Raw genomic sequence first — 23,588 nt, 5'->3', positions numbered from 1 at the left:
ATAGAGCAAGTACACACCGTAAGCGCTACGCAGCCAAAGTTAATAAATCGTCAAAGAATCCAACGGCCGAGAATCGCTCTCTCACAAGGGTCGCTGATCCAAAGTTTTATCAAACCCTTCCCCCTCACCGGGCGCCAAAAACCCCTTTCGTCGCTTTATCAACAAAACACAGAGAACAAAACACACTTCATTTCAAAAACCCGCAGTGTGCCCCTAAAGACGAAAGAAGAAGAAGAAGCGGAAAATTGATAAATCCACAGCGAGATTGAGCTTCGGTTTCGTCTTTCCCTAATCGGTGCTACGATTCGGTTCGATACGATTCGGATTGAATTGGAGCATGGACCTTCAGAACACTGTGAAGGAAGCCCTAAATGCACTGTACCATCACCCCGATGATGCGGTTCGCATGCAAGCCGATCGCTACCTTCAGGATTTCCAGCGAACTCTCGATGCGTGGCAGGTCCTCTGTTGAATCCCATTCTCCGCTATCTCGATTCGTTTCTCTTTGGTTTCTTAAATGTATTATTATTATTATTATTATTATTATTATTATTATTATTATTATTATTATTATTATATATTTGGCGTTCATTTTCCGATTTGATCTTGGAGTGAGTGATAGGGAGGTTTCTTCATTATCGGTGATGAGCTGTATCGTGTTTGATTTGATGCTTTTTGTTGATTCTGGAGCTCGAGCTAAGCTGGAAGTTATGTGCAACGTTTCTATTTGTGAACCTCTTGTGTTTTGAGTGGATTTAGGGTTTTTCGGTTGTGAATTCTGAGCCCAGTAGTTACTTCAGTCCCGAAATGAAATTTTGGTACTGTGTTTGATAATTTGTCGATGATTTTGAATTCTGCAGGTGGCTGATAATTTGCTACATGATTCCAGTAGCAATCTGGAAACCTTGATATTTTGTTCTCAGACCTTGAGAAGCAAGGTAAGCACTGTTATTGTACTTTTGTTTTATGTAGTCACGCACAACTACAAAATGCTTGCCCTTAAGCTTTTTTCTTGTTGATTTTGAGTGTTTAATTTTGTATGATCAAGGTGCAACGAGACTTTGAGGAGCTACCTTCCACAGCTTTCCGGCCATTGCGTGATTCATTAAATGTGAGTGACTATCCATCTTGTAATATTTTGAGGTGATCCGAGAGTGTCTGCTGGCTTGTTGGGAATTATTGATGTCTGTCAGCTATGACCATTCAGATGCGTTAGTATGTACAATAAGTAATGAATTTGCTAAGGCTTTATTTTCATTGTTGTTTTGAACACAGAACTTGCTAAAAAAGTTCCACAAGGGTCATCCAAAAGTCAGAACTCAGGTTCATCTAGAAGTCCTTTGCACCGTTCTATCTTTTCTTACAGCTATTTTTATTATCATTTGAATATATTTAAATGGAAGTTTAGGGTAACCAAATGTATTCTTCAAATCTTTTTAATGTGTAGATTAGCATTGCTGTGGCTGCATTGGCTGTGCATGTGCCTGCTGAAGATTGGGGAGATGGTGGTATAGTGAAATGGCTTAGGGACGAGATGGATTCTCATCCGGAATATATACCAGGATTCTTGGAGTTACTAACAGTTTTGCCAGAGGTCATAATATGATATGTGTGATTATGTGTCATCTCTTCATTTTATTAATGAGACAAATGCCTAAAGTTTGAGTTACTAAGTGACAAGTTGTTATAATTTTCAAAGTTGCTGCCTTGAAGGATAGTATTTTATTCGACAAGTAATGTCATGCAGCTCGTAGATTCTTATATAAATGGTTGTGATAAAGTCTTTTAATTATTGCAAGTTGATTAACAGTTTCTTTGGTTGTTCTGCATGCATACTTTTAATGTATTTTGTCCTTATAAACAGGAAGTATTAAACTATAAGATAGCAGCTCGACCTGAAAGGCGTCGTCAATTTGAAAAAGAGCTTACTTCTCAAATGGAGATTGCTCTAAATATTTTGACAGCTTGTTTGGCTATTTCTGAGCTTAAAGAGCAGGTGGGCAATGAGTTCCTGTATTCTGTGTGTGTGTGTGTGTGTGGCCCTAAGTGGTTGGCATGACTGAGGTATTTTAAACTCAGTTTTATTGATGAATTCTCCAATGGTGATTTTTTTTTTCTTGGTTATCATTCAGGTTCTTGAAGCGTTTGCTTCGTGGCTTCGCCTAAAGCATGGGTACTAATTTTTTTCTACCTCTTTGCATATTGGAGTGTTCGGCTAAGTTGTTTTTATTGAATTTATTAATATATTATTCTGATCAAGATTAATTATTCAAGAACTGTTTTGTATAAATGAATCATCTGAATTGTGTAGCATATTGGAGGAAGCTTGTCAGATGAGTGTGCTTTACTGTCAAGCATTTAGTTAATTTTTTTTTGGGTGATCTATAGTGCTCTCAACTATATGTATATATTTGGGTATTTTAAAATCACACATATATAATTGACAGTTGGTTTTTAAACAAAAGAATGTTGAATGGAATGAGTATCTCAACTTATAGGAAACAGACTTGTCAAGTGAAACTGATGGAAAGCATAGATGCATTCCACAAATGCTGTATAATTTCAGGAAGGGTTAATAAAGTTAATGAAGAATATGGGGGAGATATGTATTTAATTTGAATATTACAACTTTATTATCTTGGTTTATGTGTTTCTTTTTCCATTGGCTTTACTATTTCTCTTTAAATTTTTGTTCGTTTCAGGATTCCCGGATCTGTTCTCAGTACCCATCCATTAGTTCTTACAGCATTATCAAGCTTGAATTCTGAGTTTCTTTCTGAGGCATCTGTAAATGGTATGTATGATAGCATGGCAAAATACTAATAATTTTCTATTTTTCGTAAATATTCATATGCTTTTTGTTGGTTGAGCAATGAAATGTAGGAAGGAAGATATGATAAAATAAGCTAATGAATAGTATGAAGTTTGATATTCATTTTATTTGATATATTTTGTCACAGAAGAAAAAGCATCAAGTCCTAGATTCTTGAATAACAACTAAATCATGAAATATAAGGAAGTATAGAAATCACTCATAAGATATCATTTAAGGTACTCTCTAAGATACAATCGGTATAAAATAATTGAACTTTATAATTAATACTCAATGGATTTTAGTTATCCAAAAAATGTAATGCATTTCATTTTGTGTCGATAGCTCATGTTTGTGTTGGAAATATGAAAAATATTGACCTTTTGCTCCTGCCAGTTCTATTGTTATTTTTTGATGTTTTACTCCATTCTCCTCCTTAAATTAAGCGCCCCCCCTCTCTTTAACTTTCAAAAATTATTTGTTTATTTATTTTGTTATTTTAAGAAAGATTTAATCACTTGAGAAAATCTGTACACAAGTAGCCAGATTGCTGTTGCTATTGCCAACTTCACCCCTTACCCCCCCCCCCCCCCCCCCCCCCCCCAAAAAAAAACCAAAATATCTATATTTATAAATCACAATTATGTTTTTTTTATCATAACATATCTAAGTGACTGTTGAATTGGATTCTCTGTTTGCGAAAGGCATGTTAGTTTGACATATTTCATTCTTTACTTTTACCCAGTAACTTCAGTTTAATAATATTCACTTTTTACTTATTACAGTGATTTCTGAGTTAATACACTACACAGCAGCAGGAGGTGTTGATGGCGTTTCTGCAAATATGCCCTTAATTCAAGTAATTGTACCTAAAGTAATGAATCTTAAAACACAGCTTAGTGATTCAACAAAGGTAAACAATTCTCTGAGTTCTCAATTTTGTTTGCTTTAGGCCATAACCGATTCTTTGTTTGTTTATAATCATATTCCTTAGTATCTCATTATGTTTTTCATCTTTTATTGGTGATCTAGTTCAATCTATTTGCTTATAGTTGTATTCTTCTACACCTGGTGGCGCTTATTCTGTTTATTTAGTTTAGTAGCTACAGTTTTTAGACCTACTAGAATACTAAGGGTGTATTTGGTTTGGTGTTTGAAATATAAAAAATATGTTCAAGTTCCTTGAGCGCTTCAATTTCTTGTTTGTCCACTGTTTTTTTTCCTTCTGAATGCAGATGTGTTTCTGTAAACTTTATAGCTTCTGTGTTCACTTGATAGCGTTGTACCATTAATTGGGAGAATTTATTTCCTTTCTACCAACCCTACCTTTCATGCATGTTATTTTTTTTATAGAGTTCTTATTGTTTCTGTTCATATGAGTCCTCTTTTTTTATTATTTACTGTTTATAAGCTTTTTTATTATGTTTATTATTGTTATCTTTTTTAACAAATTAAACAAAAGCTAATAAGTAATAATAAAATCATTAGTGAAAAATTATAGCACACTAAAAAAGCACTGAGAGTACTAGAAAAAGAATAGTGTGTGAAAAATAAAATACTAAAAAAGAGTACTGAAAAAATGCAACACGCTTGGAAAGTTAATATATTTGATGAAATATTCTTATTTATTATGTATCTAAATTTTATATTTTTTTTTTGTAATAGAAATAATAGTGTCTTTATGTACTGATTTTGTATAATGTATTATATTATCTTTTATGTACTTTATTAGTGTTTTATAATTTAATTTAATACTCATTTACATTAACATCTTAATCTATTGATTTATTTGTATATTATTTTCTATTTTTTAATATACAGTATATTTTTATAATTTTTTATATGTTATTTTTAATTTAATAATTAAATATTACTTTTTCTTATAAAATTGATTAATAAAATTTATTCAAATATATAAAATAAAATGATAAGATAATATATAAAGGTTATTCAAATTTATGTCCTTTTCAGTAATTCTTCATCTAAAAGTGATTTTTAATAATGTAATCCAAACAATATTTATTTTATTATAATTCATTTTCGTATAAAAGTTACTAAACATAATCATGTTAATACTTAATACTAACTTACTATAGAGTATAGAATCTCTGCATTTTGACGAGTCCAAACATTCAAACTTAGTGAGTGGCAACTGACGCAACTCGATGGGACACCCAAGATTCCCGAAGATACCAAAAAGACCGATCCGATGAGATCTTGCTATCGGATAATGCATAAGATACGAGTCCCAGATTGGGAATTTAAACTGCACATTATACGTGTATTAGGGGGACAAAGCAAACAAAAGGGGCCTTCACTTCTGGAGCATGTTGTTGGTATCAATTCCCCAAACAATCAAAGAGATCTTGTTATTTCTTTGTTTGTACATCGCTGGGGTTAGTATGACTATGAGCACTTATGATGTACAACTTGATGAGTTGTTTAGTCGCAGAAAAGTTTGATTGTCTTGCAAGTTTTTCTTAAAGAAATTACCATCATATTAGTATTCATTTAGATAACTTTCATCCAAAACTCCTGTGAGTAATTCAGCTACAAAGTGAATGGCCATAGGAATAGAAAATGGTTGGTATTCTTTCCCATTGTAAGTGGTCGTAAATATGCTTAATCCATTATATGTTACCAACACTAATAGTTAAAAGGCAACTGCTTGCTTTCCTATATTACTTTTGGTCTACTTCATGATCCTTTTATCTGCCTTTAGGATGAGGAAGATGTAAAGGCAATTGCTAGGTTATTTGCAGATATGGGTGATTCATATGTGGAACTGATTGCAACTGGTATGTTTACAAGATAATTTTTTATTGGTTTCTGTCTGAGAATCATTTGTGCTTTCTCGTGTAGCTTGAATCTCTTTGGACCATTGACAAGTTACTCGTGGAGTCGTGGTTCTTGGTGATCTTAAGTGATCTAAGTTGTGATGAATTAATTTTCCAGGGCCAAATGAATCAATGTTGATAGTGCATGCATTGTTGGAAGTTGCATCACATCCAGAATATGATATAGCTTCAATGACTTTTAACTTTTGGCACAGTCTTCAGTTGAATTTGACTAGAAGGTGCTTTTCTCCCTTGAAAATATACTTAGTATACTTGCTCTTTTCCTTGATCACACTTAAATAAAATCAACACATTGTCTGGCAGGGAGTCCTACATTCAATACGTTAATGAAGCATCAATTGAAGCTGAGAGAAATAGGAGGCTACTGGTTTTCCGTCCTGCATATGAGTCACTTGTATCCCTGGTAAGTCTTCCAGGCTAGAAACTAGGCTTCAAAATCTTACGCACAGCATCAAGAAATTATGTGTGGTACCTTGAAATTATTTTTTGTATATCTGGTAAATATATATACAACCTGTATTGTAGTAATATTAAGTTGTTCTCAGTGTTGTAGCATTATATACATAATATTATGTTTGATTAAATGAGGCATTGCACTTCTTATTTCTAGATAATAGTTTCTGTAGTTCTTAAATGTTTCATGTTACTACCTTTTTCATGGATGTTTTACAGGTTAGCTTTCGAGTTCAGTATCCTGAAGATTATCAAGACCTATCATATGAGGACCTTAAGGAATTTAAGCAGACAAAATATGGTAATATGGTATTGTTGTCTTGCATTTGTTTGTCATCCTCTTTTATGTCTCATGTATTATTTCATTGAATTCCTTCTAATAAGAGTACTGAATACTAATATTATTTCATCATGATTACTAGTATCCTCACTGTTACTGCTAATAATGTGTATGCACTTAGTGCCTGCCTTAACTTCCTGAAAGTTATTAAAGAAAAAGCTTTGTATCAAAAATGTCCATAATTGACAATTAAAGAGGGGCAATTTTGGAACCTAAGAATTGGACACCAAATGGGGGAATCCTCAATTCCCCATTATATTTGTAATTTGTAATAGATAATTGATAATTCAGTGTACTAAAGGCAAGTTGTGGAATTTCTTGTTCTTGTAGACTTAAGTTATAGAGCCATATTTTTTCATTAGTATTGCTGAATTGTTTCACGTTGTAGGCGTCAATAGTTTGTGGTTTCGAATTGCATATTCTATAAATATGACAGTGCAGTAGTAGCCACTGGTGCTCTGTAATATATCGATTTTTCATTCTTTCTTTTGGAAATAGAAAATTAGTGCACACTCGGGCATTGAACTGCTGGTTGATAATTGACAGTCCAATATGGTATGTAATAATAGATAGTATTTGGGTTAAGTATGATTTTGGTCCCTAAAGTAGGGGCTGAAAATTTCTTTCGTCCCTCGGCTTTTTTTCGTTCAAAAATGGTCCCCAAAGTTTCAGTTTGTTTTAAAACCGTCCTTCGGACCAAAATACCCCTATCCCTTCTTCTCCAAAATACCACCACCACCACCACCACCACCACCACCACCAGAACTCAGAACTACCACCATCCACCACCCACCACCCACCACCATCATCATCATCATCATCATCATCATCATAAGAACTCAGAACTACCACCACCCACCACCACCATCATCATCATCATCATCATCATCATCATCATCATCATCATAAGAACTCAGAACTACCACCACCACCACCACCCCCACCTACTGCCACTCCATCACCATCCATCACACCAACCAAAACTCAAAAAATCAACAGAATCATCATCATCATCATCAAACAAAAACCCAGAATCATCATCATCATCAAGAACCCAGAATCAGCAACAACAATCCTCCAAAATCAAATTTCATCAACAACAATATTCCACAACAAATTACACAACAAATCCAGAAATTTCACAAAAAATCAAATTCACAGAATTCATAGAAGAAGAAGAAGAAGCGGCGGCGGTGCGGCGGTGGTGTCGGCGGGAAGAAGAAGAAGAAGAAACGGGCGGCGGTGCGGCGGCAAGAAGAAGCGGCGGGCGGCGGGCAACGACTCGGCGGTGGTGTCGGCGGGAAGAAGAGAGAAGAAACGAGCGGCGGTGCGGCGGCGGAAAGAAGAAGAAGAAGCAGCGGGTGGCGGTGCGGCGGTGGGAAGAAGAAGAAGAAGAAGAAGTGGCGGGCGGCGGTGCAGCGGCGGTGCGGCGGGCATGGCGTCCTCTTCTCTCCCCCCACCACCCTCCCCCCTCCCCCCTTTCTTTCTTTCTTTCTCGCCAACCCCCCCCCCCCCCCCCCCCCCCCTTTTCTTTCTTTCTCGCCAACCCCCCCCCCCCCCCCCCTTTTCTTTCTTTCTCGGCCCCTATCCTGAACCCCCCTTCTTTCTTTTTTTTCTTTTTTTTATTTATTTTATATTTATTTTATTTTATAATTTTTTTAATAAAGGGTAATTTGGTAATAAAAAAAATATAATTGGTAAAAAGGACGATTTTAAAATAAACTAAAACTTTTGGGACCATTTTTGAGCGAAAAAAAGCCGAGAGACGAAATCGATTTTTGGCCCCTACGTTAGGGACCAAAATCATACTTAACCCATAGTATTTTGACCATATATGTAGCAGATGGAAGTTATGTTTTCATGGATATGTACCAGGTGCTCTCTGCAAATGTTTGTCAAATTTATTCAATAAAAAAATTACCACTAATGCTTAAATTTGTTGCTCACATTTTGTGTGTGGAGGCTTTAAGGCCTTAACCAGAAATTCATGGTATCTATAAAGGCTAACAATAAATTGTTGTTTCAGCTGTTGCGGATGTATTAACGGATGCGGCATCAGTTCTTGGTGGTGATGCTACTCTAAGAATTCTATATATGAAACTCCTTGAGGTGTGTATTGTATATGTGGATGAATTGAAGATGCGTTGTCTATATTGATTATTTGGAACTTCTTATTGTGAGAGATTGAGCTCATAATTTCTATGTAATACATAAATTTCATTAATCGCTTGATCTTGACTTCTCTTTTTTTTTTCCTTTGCCTTTGGTTAAATATTATCCTTTAAATTGTAGATCCTGTCTGTATTCCTCCTCATTATCTAAATTGCTTTTGCCTAAACAATGTGAATATGACTTCCTAACCCCCTTTTCTGCACCCAATCTCAAAAATTTAGGCTGTATCTGGCCATGGTAATAATGAACACAAGGATTGGCGTCCAGCAGAGGCTGCCTTATTTTGTATTCGGGCTATATCAAATTATGTGTCAGTTGTTGAAGCAGAAGTAATGCCTCAGGTATTGTTACTCCTTAAAAATTTGTAATGGTGGTTATATTAATCTTGCCCAAATATGGCTACATGATTTAACATCTTAGTTTTAATTATTTCAATTGATACTTTATATTTAACATCAGTCACAAAATCCTTCATTTTCATTACATCTCTGAACTGATGTGGATGAAATTCTGAGCATGTCTTATTTTATTTTTGCTCTCTTTTGGATATGGAGATTGATAGTAAGATGTGATACAACTTATTGTGCTTTAAAATCAATCCCCTTAAGCTGTGATTGGTTCATTTCCCTGCAACAGAAGTACAATTACAAATATACTAAAACTTTTTGTACCAGGTTCCTGTGTTTACTGTACTACCCAAAATAAGGGGACAGTGGAGATAGAACTTACTCCCCCCACCCCCCTCCTCCCTCCTCCCCCCCCCCCCCCCCCCCCCCTCTCTTTTGCCTTGTCTTTTGTTACTACCAACAAACAACAGAGACATTTTCTGTGTCTTTGACTCCATTGTCTCCGTCTAATACACAAATTGTGCTTTAAAATCAATCCCCTTAAGCTGTGATTGGTTCATTTCCCTGCAACAGAAGTACAATTACAAATATACTAAAACTTTTTGTACCAGGTTCCTGTGTTTACTGTACTACCCAAAATAAGGGGACAGTGGAGATAGAACTTACTCCCCCCCACCCCCTCCCCCCCCTTTTGCCTTGTCTTTTGTTACTACCAACAAACAACAGAGACATTTTCTGTGTCTTTGACTCCATTGTCTCTGTCTAATACACAATCCAAATACTACCTTAAGCAATAAGTTTATATAATATGACAACGAACAGTAATGGAGAAAATTGAAACATTAATCATCAACAGATCATTAATTTAAACATTAATGATCTGTAAATAACTTTTAATTTTGACAATCCATGTAAGGTTTAGCAGCCAAAACTTCTACTCAAAACACCAACTCTCTAGCATGTTACATAGATTTACATGCACTATGTTAACTGCATACTGTCTCTCTCTAAACTTGTTCTATTGCTAGCTTATGGATTCTATTATTTATATTCACATTTCATGCAGATCATGGCTCTGCTTCCGAAACTTCCACTTCAACCCCAGTTACTACAGACTGGTAATGTGCCTATTATCCTCTCTCAAAGTTTATTTAGTTCCTGGCCCATTGCCCTGTATGTGTAATTAATAATGTAGCTTTTCCTTTTAAATTTCAATACCAAATTTACTAATTAAATTGCTGTTTATCTGCTTGTTCCATAATTTTAGTGTGCTTAACAATTGGAGCTTATTCAAAATGGCTTGATTCTGCATCATGTGGAGTGTCCATACTGCCTTCAGTTTTGGATATCTTAATGAAGGGAATGGGTACATCCGAGGAATGTGCAGCTGCTGCTGCTTTGGCATTCAGGCACATCTGTGATGGTAAAGTTTACTGTTTGAGTATATTCAATTCACTTTTTGTATGCTTGTTGGAAAGTTAAAGAATTGATTTTGTGAGTTACAACAGTTGGTGCCAACATGATGAAGAGTGAAGACTATTACAGATATCAATTCAATTTTTGTGCTCCTAACTAAGTTTAGCACTGGCATTTTGTCTGGAGTGTTTGATTCTATCATTTTCATACGTCGTCAAAACTTTCTGGTGCTTTTATTAGGGAATACAACTTATTTATGCTTAGATTGTGTTTGAAGAAAGTATTACAGGGATCTACTTTTCCTTTTATAAAAAAAAGATGCAAAAGTAGCTTATGGAGAATTTTTAAAAGAGGATATTGATTGAGGATAATAGCTAAACAAGGATATATTTATTCAAATATTACTTGATTCTGGATTAGATTTGAGTGTTAGGATATATTTGGTCCACAGCTCGTAATCTGCAAGTGATTGAATAAGTTTTGTTATTAATCTCTTTTTTTATTGTATCTGCAAAAGTTAATTTCCATTACTTTTTCTGGAACCTATTAATTGAGATTGAAGAGTATTAAAATTAAGATGAAGACAATAATTATTATTATTTTTTTACTTCAGATTTCACGTTAGTATTTAGAGTTTGTGATTGAAATTTTTTTCATTATTCGGTATGTTAAGCATGAGTCAAATGATTTGGTTATGTTTTAGACTGCCGGAAAAAGCTTTGTGGATGCTTAGAGGGTCTGTTCCATATCTACAATAGGACCGTGAATGGGGAAGATAGTTTCAAAGTCCCTGCTGAGGACTCGTTGCATCTAGTTGAGGCCTTAAGGTATCCAGGATCCTTGAAATATATAGGGATAGTATTTTTGGTGATTGATTCTATCTCGACTGATGTGGTTTGATCATAATTCCCATGCAGTGTGGTTGTTACTGAACTTCCTCCAGATGATGCGAAGAGAGCTCTTGAGGCATTATGCATACCAATTATATCTCCTTTACAGGTTGGTATTGGTGTACAGGGATGTTTTTGTCATACATTTTTCCTTAATAATTACACTTTCTACATTTTGCTATATCAGGAAGCCATCAATCAAGGTCCAGAGATCTTAAGCAAAAGACCTTCTCGGCAGTTAACAATTCACATTGATAGATTTGCTTACATCTTCAGGTGTGTTCCGAATTTATATTATGCCTACACTCCCCCATGTCAGGCCCAGCCTTGTGTTGTCTTAAACAATTTTTTTCACAGTTGTGAACACTTTCTGCTTGTAGGTATGTAAACCATCCTGAAGTTGTGGCAGATGCTATTCAACGGCTCTGGCCTATTTTCAAAGCTATTTTTGATCTGTAAGTAACCCAAATTTCTTCTGATTTCCATATTTTTCTTTAAGTTTGTTTGTTTGTTTGTTTGTTTATTCATTCATCTGTTATTTTACTTTTTGATGCTTGCTTTGTCTGAGACAATTTTTATGTAAATATTGCCAGTCGTGCATGGGACATGAGAACAATGGAATCTCTATGCAGAGCATGTAAATATGCAGTGAGTAAGCTAAACCATTAGCTTTGCTATAGTCCTTAAATGTAAAATAACCAACCACCACCATAATAAGCTGGTGTGAATTACCATCGAATTGTGCAATCGAATTAGGCAATTAATTTTAACACTTATTAATGTTACTCTTGTGTGCCTGAATCAACCCTCTCTCCAATTTTGATTCTGTGATCTGTCAAGTTTATGCATGGAATTTCATCATGTTTGCAACACAATGTGATGTGCTGTTTTTCTTCTGTGTAGTAAGCTATGTTTTAGTTGGCTGTTTGTCAGCCATGTCAATGATACAAATTTAAAATTTAATGCCAGTTCCCAGGTGGTTTCTTCCTCCTAAAGAGCCTGTACAAATGCTCAACTCTGGTTCTATGCATTGTCAACGTTGAAAAAGATTAGTTTGTAATATTGAATGCTCTGTGGCAATATTCTATCACATGTTTCTAGGTGAGAACATCTGGAAGGTTCATGGGTGTTACCATTGGTGCCATGCTGGAAGAGATTCAGAGTCTATATAGGCAGCATCATCAACCATGCTTTCTTTATCTTTCCAGTGAAGTTATAAAGGTATTTTTATTTTATCCTGCCATTGTTATCACCATTTCTAGTAACAATATGTTGCGTAAGTTATACATGATTTTAGCTCTAGTGGTACCTTTGGTTTTAGAAGTGGTTCTCGATTTTAGAGGAGCATCTCTGGTATGCCAAGGCAAAGGGATATCTGGTATGCGAAGGCAAAGGGGATTGCCTTAATTTCATTGAATTTTTGTTGGCTACTTTGAGTATTTTGAAGTATGGCAACATTCTATGCCTGTTTAAATTTGTTTAGTGTGTGTGTCAGTATTGCAAATTTGTAATATTTTATTGCCTGTTCTCATTTCTTAACTGAATTTCGTATATTCTATAAACAAAAGTTGACTGTTATGCATCTCGCGATTCTATTGTTGACTATAAATTGTACACAATTGATGTTAAGTGGTAATTAATTCGCTATAATTTTGATTGTTTATTGGTTTTTCAGATTTTTGGTTCAGATCCATCTTGTGCTGACTACTTGAAGAATTTGATTGAGGCTCTCTTCCAGCACACCACCCGGCTTCTCACAAATATTCAGGTATGATCCATGTCATTCTTTGCAACATATGAATTGGTAGTGTGGCAAGCTGGATCATTATTTCTCGCTGCAGGAGTTCACAGCTCGGCCTGATATAGCAGATGATTGCTTTTTGTTGGCTTCAAGGTGTATTCGCTACTGTCCTCAACTATTTATTCCATCGTCTGTTCTTCCTTCATTAGTTGACTGTTCTATGATTGGGATCACGGTACAACACAGGTATTGGCTCTCTCTCTCTCTCTCTCTCTCTCTCTCTAACAAAACAACCTTGAAAGCTAAACCAATGTTCTTCTGAATGGTATTTATGTCTGTATAAATTCATCAATAATACTCGAGCAAAAAAAAAAACCCCAATTAACGATGGCATCTTGATGTCTGCGCATATTTGAAACTGCAAATGGGAGAAGACCATTGTATGAGAACCAGATACAAGCCTAGAACCATATTTTATCACACTTCTGAACTGACATACCTTGAAAAAAAGTTGAGCATTCCTCTACAACTAAGATGGCACACAATTTCAACAAGTCCACAGTTTGACAAAATTAAGATCCCTTTACTTCCATCAAATCCTTTAATACCGTATTTAAAATGTCTAATAATATAGGTAGACCAACCCAATCTACTCTACGAACTATGAAACAAAAGATTCTGCAATGAATTAGCAACTGGATAAACACAAGAAAACCTGTCTCACTTCTTACTTGCCTACTTAAGTGCAGGTGTGGACATTTTTTACTCGTAATAAAGACAATGTATTGAATCTCTGATGTAATGCATTCGTTTTGCTTACTTTTTATGAAGTTTAAGACAAGGGATAACTATTGACATAAGTAGCTCTTTCTGCATATCATAAAATATAGAATTACCAAAGGAATACGATGGTATGTATAAGCGGAGTAAAGAATACCATCAATTATTTCATTTCAGACCATGCACCGATTTTCTAGTGCTTATTGCATCATTCTTTATGCTTTGGCATCATCTTTGTAGGGAGGCTTCCAAGTCAATATTGCATTTCTTAGCCGACATTTTTGATCTTGCAAACTCTGCATTGGGGGAGCAATTTATCCCAATCCGAGATGGTGTAATTATTCCTCGAGGCGCCAGCATCACCAGAATTTTGGTTGCCTCATTAACAGGAGCACTTCCTAAATCTCGAGTTGATGTGGTAATTTCTCAAGTCATTGTTGACATAACTTCCTAATTTTCATATATTATATATTAACCCAAAAGAAATTGATGGAAGGATGACTTGCAAACTATTTTTCTCTGAATGTCTCAGGTATCTTATACATTACTGGCATTAATGCGAGCATATGGGTCACGAGCACTGGAATGGGCAAAAGAGTGTGTGTTGTTGATTCCATCAACAGCTATCACTGACGTGGAGCGATCAAGATTCTTATCCGCCCTTTCTGATGCAGCATCTGGAGGTGATACTAATGGGTTGATTGTTCCTGTTGAAGAATTCTCAGATGTTTGCCGACGGAATAGAGCAGTTCAGGAAATAGTTCAAGAAGCTTTGAGACCCCTTGAGTTGAATTTGGGGATTGTATCATAGATTATTGGTAAATGCCTGTGATAGAGGGGGCCATTTTGGTTAGGCCTTGTCTGTTGGTTAGGCTAGCTTGTTGTGTATTATCTGTTATATTCATTTTTTTTTCTTTCTCTTTTAATCAATTATCATTCTCCAGTTTTTTAGGAGAATTCCTGCCCCTGCATATTCTGTTGTGTTGGCTGGAAGAAATTATGTTAGGTGGTGTGTCTTATATGCTGGAGATGTGGGATTGGTGAGTGATGTCATTGTCCTGGGTTTCATTTTTGGGGGCCGAGTTACTTGCCATACAATTGTAAGTTAAATGTAAACAGGGAAAAAAAAGGTGGGGAAATATAGTGGACAATGAAAGTTGTTGCAATTTTAAATGAATGTTGATGTTGCAAACTTTAGGGCTCTTAAAACTGGAAAATGGCCGCATGTGTTTGACATGTTAATATGCCAGCTGCTTTAATCATAAAAGTCTTATGCTTGCTTGGACTTGGATACATACTGTTCATTATTGTGATTAGAAATGTTAAGCTCAAGAGCTTAAGGAAAGACAAAAAGTATGAGTACTAAATAGTTTCTTAGAATTGAGCTTGTTTGTGGTATATCATTAGTTCAATTATATTTGGCTACAGTTATTGCCAAGAATATATGTATTGCGCTACATTCTATCGAAATGCAGAAAGAACAAAGATATAGTGTGGGACTTTGATTACTGCAACTTTGACTGGTGGCCTCTAGGTCCTGAAAGTTCTCTACACATTATCCTTTATGAAAAAAGACTTGTTGAATGTGACCTGAATCAGTTCTCACTTCTCCGGAGTTAGTGACTTTGATTGCAAATGAGCTTAAATATGCTTTTAATCTTTGGATGTATATACCAACATTACGTAATAATTCAGAATGAAATAAACTTTAAAGAAAATCCGACCGGCTCTAGCACTCAACGGTGGTCAATGTAACAAAATCCTTTTGTCATCAATTATGGGTGCCCCGTGCGGCCGTGCGTGCCCAAGGGCAATTGATTCTCACGCACATGAAAAGCGCGTCATGATGATGAACATAATAAAAGCACACGAGTCCCTCCGGTTCCCCGTCCATTCTTCCCACTTCCCATAATTCATTCATGCATCAAACAATAATTGCCAGCTCTCTCTGTTTTTCCTTTCCCCATAAAATGAAGCCCCAATGAATCAACCACCACAAGAATAACAAGGAAACTAACAGAATGGTGTCGACATCTCAGAAAAAAAGCCTGCTCTCTCTAATGGCAGCTAACCTGAGCAAGCTCACCATACCTTGTTCTTCATCATCACCACCTCCAAACAATGAACAGGATTTCGACTTTAACCATGTATTCGGGCACCACCACGACGAACCCTCAGCTGCAATGAGTCCGCACGTGATCCACAGCAGGTCCCACTCCTTTGTGGGCCCCTCCCCTCGCGTGGCCCCACCCTCCAACCCCATCCTCTCCTTCGTCAACGAACTCTCCTCTCAGAGCGAGGGAGAAGAATCCGAACAAGTGCCTCTCAATGTCATCGAAGAAGAGAAAGTGAGCCCTCGAATTGGGCCTGCGGATTTCGAGATTTTGAGGGTTGTTGGTCAGGGTTCATTTGGGAAGGTGTTTCTTGTACGGAAGAAGAAGCAGCAGCAGCATCAAAAGAAAGGGGGCGAAGAAGAGTGCTGTGAAGATGGTGTGTTTGCGATGAAGGTGATGAGGAAGGAGACCATCATCAAGAAGAACCATGTGGATTACATGAAAGCTGAGAGGGATATTCTCACTAAAGTTGTTCATCCTTTCATTGTTCAACTTCGCTACTCTTTCCAGGTTCTTATTTACTTTGCTAAACTATCAGAGTCTGAAATTTAATGAATTTCTAGTGGACTTAAAACTAATTATGAAATTGATAATGGATTTGTATATACAGATGAATTCCCTTTTGATTCAGTGTAAACAAGTGTTTTAACACTGGTTTCTAATCAAATCCTTTCTTTTGGAAACACCCAAGTTGTTGTTCTTGGATTATGATGTTATTTTTGGAAAATTAAAATTAAAGGAGTTTATAATATCTTGTGTGAAGAAATCATCCAGTCTTTCTTTTCTGCTTATAATCCTTGGACATGTAGAATGCTGTGGAACAATTTTTGGATTCTGTTTTGATTTTCTTTTTCTCCTTTTCTTATCTAATCTTATCTTCTAGATCAAATACTTTATTGACCAGTTTTAACCTTAATGCTATGTTCGATTGAAATTTATGTGCAGACTAAATCTAAGTTGTATTTGATTTTGGACTTCATAAATGGAGGGCATCTCTTCTTTCATCTCTATCGACAGGGCATCTTCAGGTATAATGTTCTCCATCACTGTGAAAATCCTGCACCTTTTATTTTTATTTTTTAATTGTGGCTTTGATATGTTTGAGTAGTGAGGATCAGGCAAGGATTTACACTGCTGAGATAGTATCTGCTGTTTCACATCTTCACAAGAATGGCATCGTGCACCGGGATCTTAAACCTGAGAACATACTTATGGATGGTGATGGGCATGTAATGACCATGGCTCTTAAACATACTGTTGTTAGGGATTTGTTTGAAAATTGTTAAATTTCCTTGATTTAAAATTTCCTAGTTGACCTTGTATGGTAATGTCTGAATTTGTATTGATGACAAGTCAAATTTGATTTTGCTATGATATTATTTTGATTGTGTGACGTACAATATATTCTTGAACTTTGACATTTTTCTGTATAGGTGATGCTAACTGATTTCGGATTGTCGAAAGAGATTGACGAATCAGGAAGATCCAACTCTATGTGTGGGACCATGGAATATATGGCTCCGGAAATCATACTGGCCAAAGGCCATAATAAGGATGCAGATTGGTGGAGCATTGGTATTTTGTTGTATGAGATGCTAACAGGGAAGGTAATGTCATCTTTCTCATCTTGCATCGTTATCAGTACTTATGCATAGGTTGTGTGTGCTTGAGTCATAGTTGAATAATTCAATTACATGATGGTATGCAATAATATGCACATTTGGTACCTTTTGTGGAAACAATTAAATGATTGATGCATGTGATCCACAAAAGGGATTTACTACCTTTTATAATCAAGTATGGTTCAACAGTATTTAGTAATGCAAAGTTGGAAGCTCTTCTTTTTTGGGGGGTTTATTTGTTGTCAATCTCCAATTAGTTTTCTATTGAGTGTGTCAATAACAAAAGCATAGCGCTTGACTGCATTATCTCAAGATGGCCCTTATTGTGGATGAATATTGTTTTTTTTTTTTTTCCTTGAATGCTCTCTTAGACTTGCCCTTTTCGTAGCTCATACAGCCAAATCACAGCACTCTACAGAATGCTTTTGCTGTGCTACAAAGTGTTTTCATTCATTTTTCCTGATTTTTAGCTTTTCATTTGGCAGGCACCATTCACACACACGAACAAAAAGAAGCTTCAGGAGAAGATTATTAAAGAGAAAGTTAAACTTCCACCAACGGTTTCCACAGAAGCTCATTCTTTGCTCAAAGGGGTAAGTAGACAATAGTAGAATGTGTTCATTCCTTAAACTATTTGATAAAGGTTTTTGAATTTACTGCCTTGATGTTTAGTTAGTGTTCTTACAGAACTAAGGTCTTTTAAGTTCCCAACTGTCCTTGCAATATGTAAATCTATTTTGAAGCAGACACACTAAGAAATGTGGTTTCTAATTCAAGGTACTAAAAACATTATTTGACATAAAAAGTTATTATTGTATCTTTAAAATTTTAAAAGAACACAAGGAACCTGGAAAGCTTGGTTCTCTGAGATATTATGTTATTTATTAGAGATATAGTGAGAGAGATATCTTGGATGCTTAAAAAACCTGCATATTTGTTTTTACTCGTTACAGTTGCTGCAAAAGGATCCATCAACAAGGTTAGGCAACGGGCCAAATGGAGATGAACAGATCAAAAGTCACAAATGGTTTCGACCAATCAATTGGAAGAAATTGGAGGCGAGAGAACTCAAACCTAAGTTCAAACCAGATGTCTCCGGTAAAGAATGTACAGCTAACTTTGACCAATGCTGGACGGCAATGCCTCCAGATGACTCACCAGCTTCCACTCCCACGGCCGGTGACCATTTCCATGGCTACACGTATGTCGCACCAAACCCCTGGCTTTCATCCAAATAGACTGAACTGCCAAAGGCGGTCATACCGGAGAGGATGTGTATTATATGGAATGGATGTATAAAAAATAAAGCAGTAAAGCGTTAGTGACTATAACCCAATTCTTCCCCTGATTCTTAGTTGATGCGGTATCATTGTAACCAAGGGTTCTCTGTGAATGCAAAGACAAATAGCATACATATAGAGAATATTTACTGGATGAGATGGCACAGTAGTCTTCTTCCTTACCTCCCTATAAAACAACAAAATGAATTGACCCCTTTTCTGAGTCTGGGACTGGTACGGAGCATACATCAGGATATCCATTTCTAATACAAAACATGTTTATTGCGTATTTAGGCCCCGCTGGAGAATGGATTTTCCCAATTTTCTTCCTCAGTTAAATCTGATCTTTTATTTTACACTTTTTAAAAGTTGACAGAAAAAAAAAAGTGAGAGAAGATGTAAATGGTAAAATAATTACACTTAACACAACAATTGAGGAAAAAAACATTCAACTCCGAAGAACTGCCTTTTCTATAGCTGCATGTTTTACAAGACAATGGGATGCTAATCATTATTTAAACAACAAAGTCAAGCATCAAGAAACACGTTTTGAGACAGAAAAGAGTTTTTTTTTTTTTTTAACAGAAAAGAATCTTATTGCTTGCCGAAATAGTTGGTGCTATGGTGTAGTCGATAAAGAATATACTTGTCTTCTAAAAGGACTGAGTTTTATTTTTTTTTTTTTTGTCACTGCTGATATAAATTATGAAGGGATTTTTTTATTTAAATTATATAAATATAGTATTTATCGATTTAAATAAAGAATTTACCAACCAAAATGAGTAATTAGTCACATCTCGGATACAGTGGGATGCTTATATTTTGACATGGACCAGTGCATCCAAGATACGTGCGCAGATGCAAGACGGCGGTATTGCATCCGATATATAGTCAATATCTAATATGCTTATAATATAAATGAAATAGTATAACAAATAAAAAAATTACATAACTAATTGAATTTATGTTAACATAACTTTTTAAATAGTAAATTTAAATTCTTCCAAGAGAATTTAGTAAATATTTTAATATGGGAATTCTTTTAAATACCATTATATATAAAATTTAAGAACATATCAGTATTTTTATATCCTATTTATGATTTATAATTCAAGCAGAGACAAACAAAAGTGAAAAAAAGGAGGTATTTATTTTTATTAGAAGTTTGAAAATAAATTAATAAGCACATATAGATTAATATATTGTTTCTATTATTATATTATCTTTGTTCTCATTGAAATTTATGTAAAAAAATTATATTATTAAATTAAACATGAAACAATATTTATCTTATTATAAGTTTCAAAAATAAAAATAAATAAATAGACAAATTCAACATTAATAAATATTAATATTTAATATATTTTTTAAAACTAACCAAGCTTAGTTAATTACTAAACTAAAATTTAATTGTCTAAACATAAGTGAAATTATTAGTTTTTGTTAAAAAATTGGTTAAGATAAAAAAGAATATTATCTACCTATTTATATTTTTTAAATTGATAATATATCAAATTAATTTTAAAAACATATATAAAATCCAATTATGAAAGCTAAAAGTATTTCTTTACGTGTTCAAAAAATGTAGAAGTATTTTTAACTCAGGTAGAATTACACATAGTTAAAAAACTTAAAAAAAAAAAAAAAAAACCAACATTGACGCTAAGTCGCTAAGGAGAAAGGACCCATTTTACATGCCTTATATTTGGGATAATAGAAACTCTTTGGAGCAATAACTTTTAGTATTTTTTTATTATTATTTAGTTAGTATAAATATTAAATTATTTTTAATAAATAAATTTTATTAATTTATGTATATAAATTTTTTAAAATATACATAAAAATTTTATTAATTTATTTATGTAAAATTTTAGTTAATATAAATATAAATAAATATTTTTTATATATAAAAAATTCTATTAAATAGATAATATAAGTACAAATCAATACTAGTTAAAAATAATAATATTTATTAGTTATAAATATTATTTTTTGGATAAATATAATTTTTGTTATTAATTTTTTTTAAAAATTTAAAATATTTTAAATTTTATTTTATTTTAATTTTATCTTAAAATTTTGTATTGTATTAATTTTATCTTAAAATTTTGTATTGTATTAAATGTATTTTTGATAACTAATCTTTTAAAAAAATTTAAGACTAATTCAATAATAATTTTTAGCAACTAAAAGAGTCCAATACTTATATTAAAGGTTGTACTTATTAAAAGTTATCCATTACTTTTAATGTAAATTAAAAAATTTTAAAACAAAATTAAACAAAATATAATTTAAAGCATTTTTAAAAGTTTTATCAAATTTCAGAAAAAAATACTTTACCCCTTATATTTGTGTTTTACAATCCTACTTTTGTGCTTCCACACTCGCCACCGGCCACTGCCGCGAACGCCTGTGTGATTCGGCGGGTCTGCTGTTCTTCTTCTCCTGTTGCTGGCGTTCGTTCTGTTAACAAATGTCCACGTTGATCACATTGCATGTCATTGTGTCATACATACTATGATACACCTAAAGTTGAGGCACCCTCTTTCAGCTTATTTCCCATTCATTCCGATCACTACTACCATCTCTCACCAAATTCACCATGGTTTCCCATATTCCAAAACCAGTTCATATTCATCCCAACCCAAGCACCCACAACACTTGCTCTCCATTCTTCTAAAACACCCACCATCCCATCGCCACCACAACAAAACCACCCAACAAGTCCACTCTTACACCATCACCTCTGGCCTCTTCCACTTCCCTCTTTTTTACACCCACCTCACTTCTTTGCTACTCTTCAATAACATTATTCGTTCTTATTTTCTTGTCTCATTACCCCAACAAGCCCTTTACTTCTTCGCATACACCCAAAAGTCCCTTACTTTCTTGACATATCCTTTACTTGACACCTTCACTTTTGCATTCCTATGCCATGCTTGTGCCAACTCAACCTGTACCCACTTTGGGATCCAGCTCCATTCCCTTATTTTCAAGGTGGGGTTTCAGTTTCATGTCTATGTGCAAACTGGGCTCCTTCAGATGTACTCAAATTTTGGCCGTTTGGTTGAGTCCTTCAAGGTGTTCGAGGAAATGCCTGAGAGAAACACTGTCACTTGGAATGTTTTGATCACCGGTTTGGTCATGTGGGGTGAGGTTGAACTTGCTTGTTCAGTGTTTAATCAAATGCCAGACCGGAGTGTGGTCTCGTGGACCCTTGTTATGGATGGTTACACTCGCTCGAATCAGCCTGCGAAGGCTTTGTCTTTGTTTAGGGAAATGGTTGTTGTTCATGGTATAGAACCTAATGAAGCTACTTTCTTGACTATTTTTCCCGCAGTTGCAAATTTAGGGTATGTTAAGATTTGTCAATTAGTTCATGGTTATGTAGAAAAGAAAGGGTTCAATGAATTTGATACACGCCTTTGTAATGCACTGATTGATCTGTATGCAAAGTGTGGATGCATAGATAGTGCAATTAGATTCTTCAATGAGATACCAGAGCATAGGAAGAATTTGGTATCATGGACTTCAGCTATCTCTAGTTTTGCTATGAATGGGATGGGGAGGGAAGCTGTGGAGTGTTTCGAAATGATGGAGAAAGCCGGGCTGAGGCCGAACTGCGTGACATTCTTGTGTGTCTTGAATGCTTGTAGCCATGGTGGATTGGTGGAGGAGGGGCTCAAGTTTTTCAATAAAATGGTGAATGATATTCAGCTTGAGCCTGATATCAAGCACTATGGATGTCTGATAGATATGTTAGGGAGGGCTGGGAGGTTAGAGGAAGCAGAAAATGTTGCCTTGCAAGTGCCTCTTGATATAGCCAATGTTGTGATTTGGAGAACACTGTTGGGTGCTTGTAGTGTTCATAATAATGTTGAAATTGGTCAGAGGGTAACAAGAAAAATATTAGAGATGGAGAGAAGACATGGTGGGGATTATGTTCTTATGTCCAATATCTTTGTTTGTGTTGGGAGATTTAATGATGCTGAGAGGTTAAGGGAAATGATAGACAAGAGAATTGCATTTAAAATTCCTGGTTATAGTTCAGTCTAAATCATATATAGTAATAACATAGGTGTCTACCATCATTTGTAGAAGAGATGTGGAAAAACCTTTGAACATTGGGGGAAAATTGTCCCCAAGTATGGCAACTAGTACAAGTCATGAAATAAATGATTTGAATCTTCTAAATTTTTAATTTCATTTTAGAGGGTAAAGTGTGATCATTCACTATTAGGGGTGTACGCGGATCGGATCGGATATGGCCGAAAATTCGATCCGATCCGCACAATTCTCATCGGATCGGATATGATATCCGCATTTTTTAGTGTCAGATCCAATCGGATCCGATCCGCAAATGTGCGGATCGGATCGGATATCGGATATCGGATATATCCGCATAATTGAACATTCTCTTTTTAATCATATTTTTATGTAAAAAATTCAATAAAAATATTTCTTTTACACTTTTAAATTTATTTATTCCTAAAATATTTTTAATCAATTTTTTTTAAATAACAAAAATAAAATAATACAATACATAAATAATACTTACTAACTAAAACATAAAAAAAGTAAATATAATACCAAACATATATATATATATATATATATATATATATATATATATATATATATATATATTATTTATTTGTTTTTTATTATTATTATGCGGATCTGTGGATATGCGGATCGGGTATGCGGATGTAGAGCAGATATCTGCGATCTGATCTGTAAAGAGTGCGGATATTTACCGTTGA

General features: G+C 34.8%; 3 protein-coding genes across 3 annotated transcripts; all 3 read left to right on the top strand.

Moving 5' to 3' along the window:
* Positions 1–126: 126 nt before the first annotated feature.
* On the top strand, positions 127–14,982 carry LOC130965834 (transportin MOS14). The gene is made up of 27 exons (XM_057890600.1): positions 127–460; positions 861–938; positions 1,049–1,111; positions 1,276–1,323; positions 1,448–1,594; positions 1,865–1,996; positions 2,133–2,173; positions 2,703–2,794; positions 3,598–3,725; positions 5,535–5,610; positions 5,768–5,888; positions 5,974–6,073; positions 6,343–6,424; positions 8,490–8,572; positions 8,857–8,976; positions 10,049–10,100; positions 10,250–10,405; positions 11,102–11,225; positions 11,316–11,397; positions 11,476–11,564; positions 11,669–11,743; positions 11,882–11,936; positions 12,390–12,509; positions 12,964–13,056; positions 13,130–13,275; positions 14,050–14,227; positions 14,342–14,982. The coding sequence occupies exons 1-27, from the start codon at positions 338–340 to the stop codon at positions 14,618–14,620; spliced, it is 2,883 nt and encodes a 960-aa protein (XP_057746583.1). The 5' UTR covers positions 127–337; the 3' UTR covers positions 14,621–14,982.
* A 717-nt stretch (positions 14,983–15,699) lies between these two features.
* On the top strand, positions 15,700–19,130 carry LOC130965841 (serine/threonine-protein kinase AtPK2/AtPK19-like). Its single transcript, XM_057890605.1, has 6 exons — positions 15,700–16,433; positions 16,869–16,951; positions 17,032–17,152; positions 17,357–17,530; positions 18,031–18,138; positions 18,499–19,130. Exons 1-6 carry the CDS (start codon positions 15,831–15,833, stop codon positions 18,781–18,783), a joined length of 1,374 nt encoding a protein of 457 aa, XP_057746588.1. The 5' UTR covers positions 15,700–15,830; the 3' UTR covers positions 18,784–19,130.
* Positions 19,131–21,292: 2,162 nt separating this feature from the next.
* LOC130945405 (pentatricopeptide repeat-containing protein At1g09220, mitochondrial) lies at positions 21,293–23,119 on the top strand. Its single transcript, XM_057874127.1, has one exon. It carries the CDS (start codon positions 21,343–21,345, stop codon positions 22,879–22,881), a length of 1,539 nt encoding a protein of 512 aa, XP_057730110.1. The 5' UTR covers positions 21,293–21,342; the 3' UTR covers positions 22,882–23,119.
* Positions 23,120–23,588: the final 469 nt, after the last annotated feature.

The sequence above is a fragment of the Arachis stenosperma genome, chromosome 1 (assembly GCF_014773155.1).
Source record: "Arachis stenosperma cultivar V10309 chromosome 1, arast.V10309.gnm1.PFL2, whole genome shotgun sequence".
NCBI lineage: Eukaryota > Viridiplantae > Streptophyta > Magnoliopsida > Fabales > Fabaceae > Arachis > Arachis stenosperma.
This window is presented reverse-complemented; position numbering and strand designations above follow the sequence as displayed.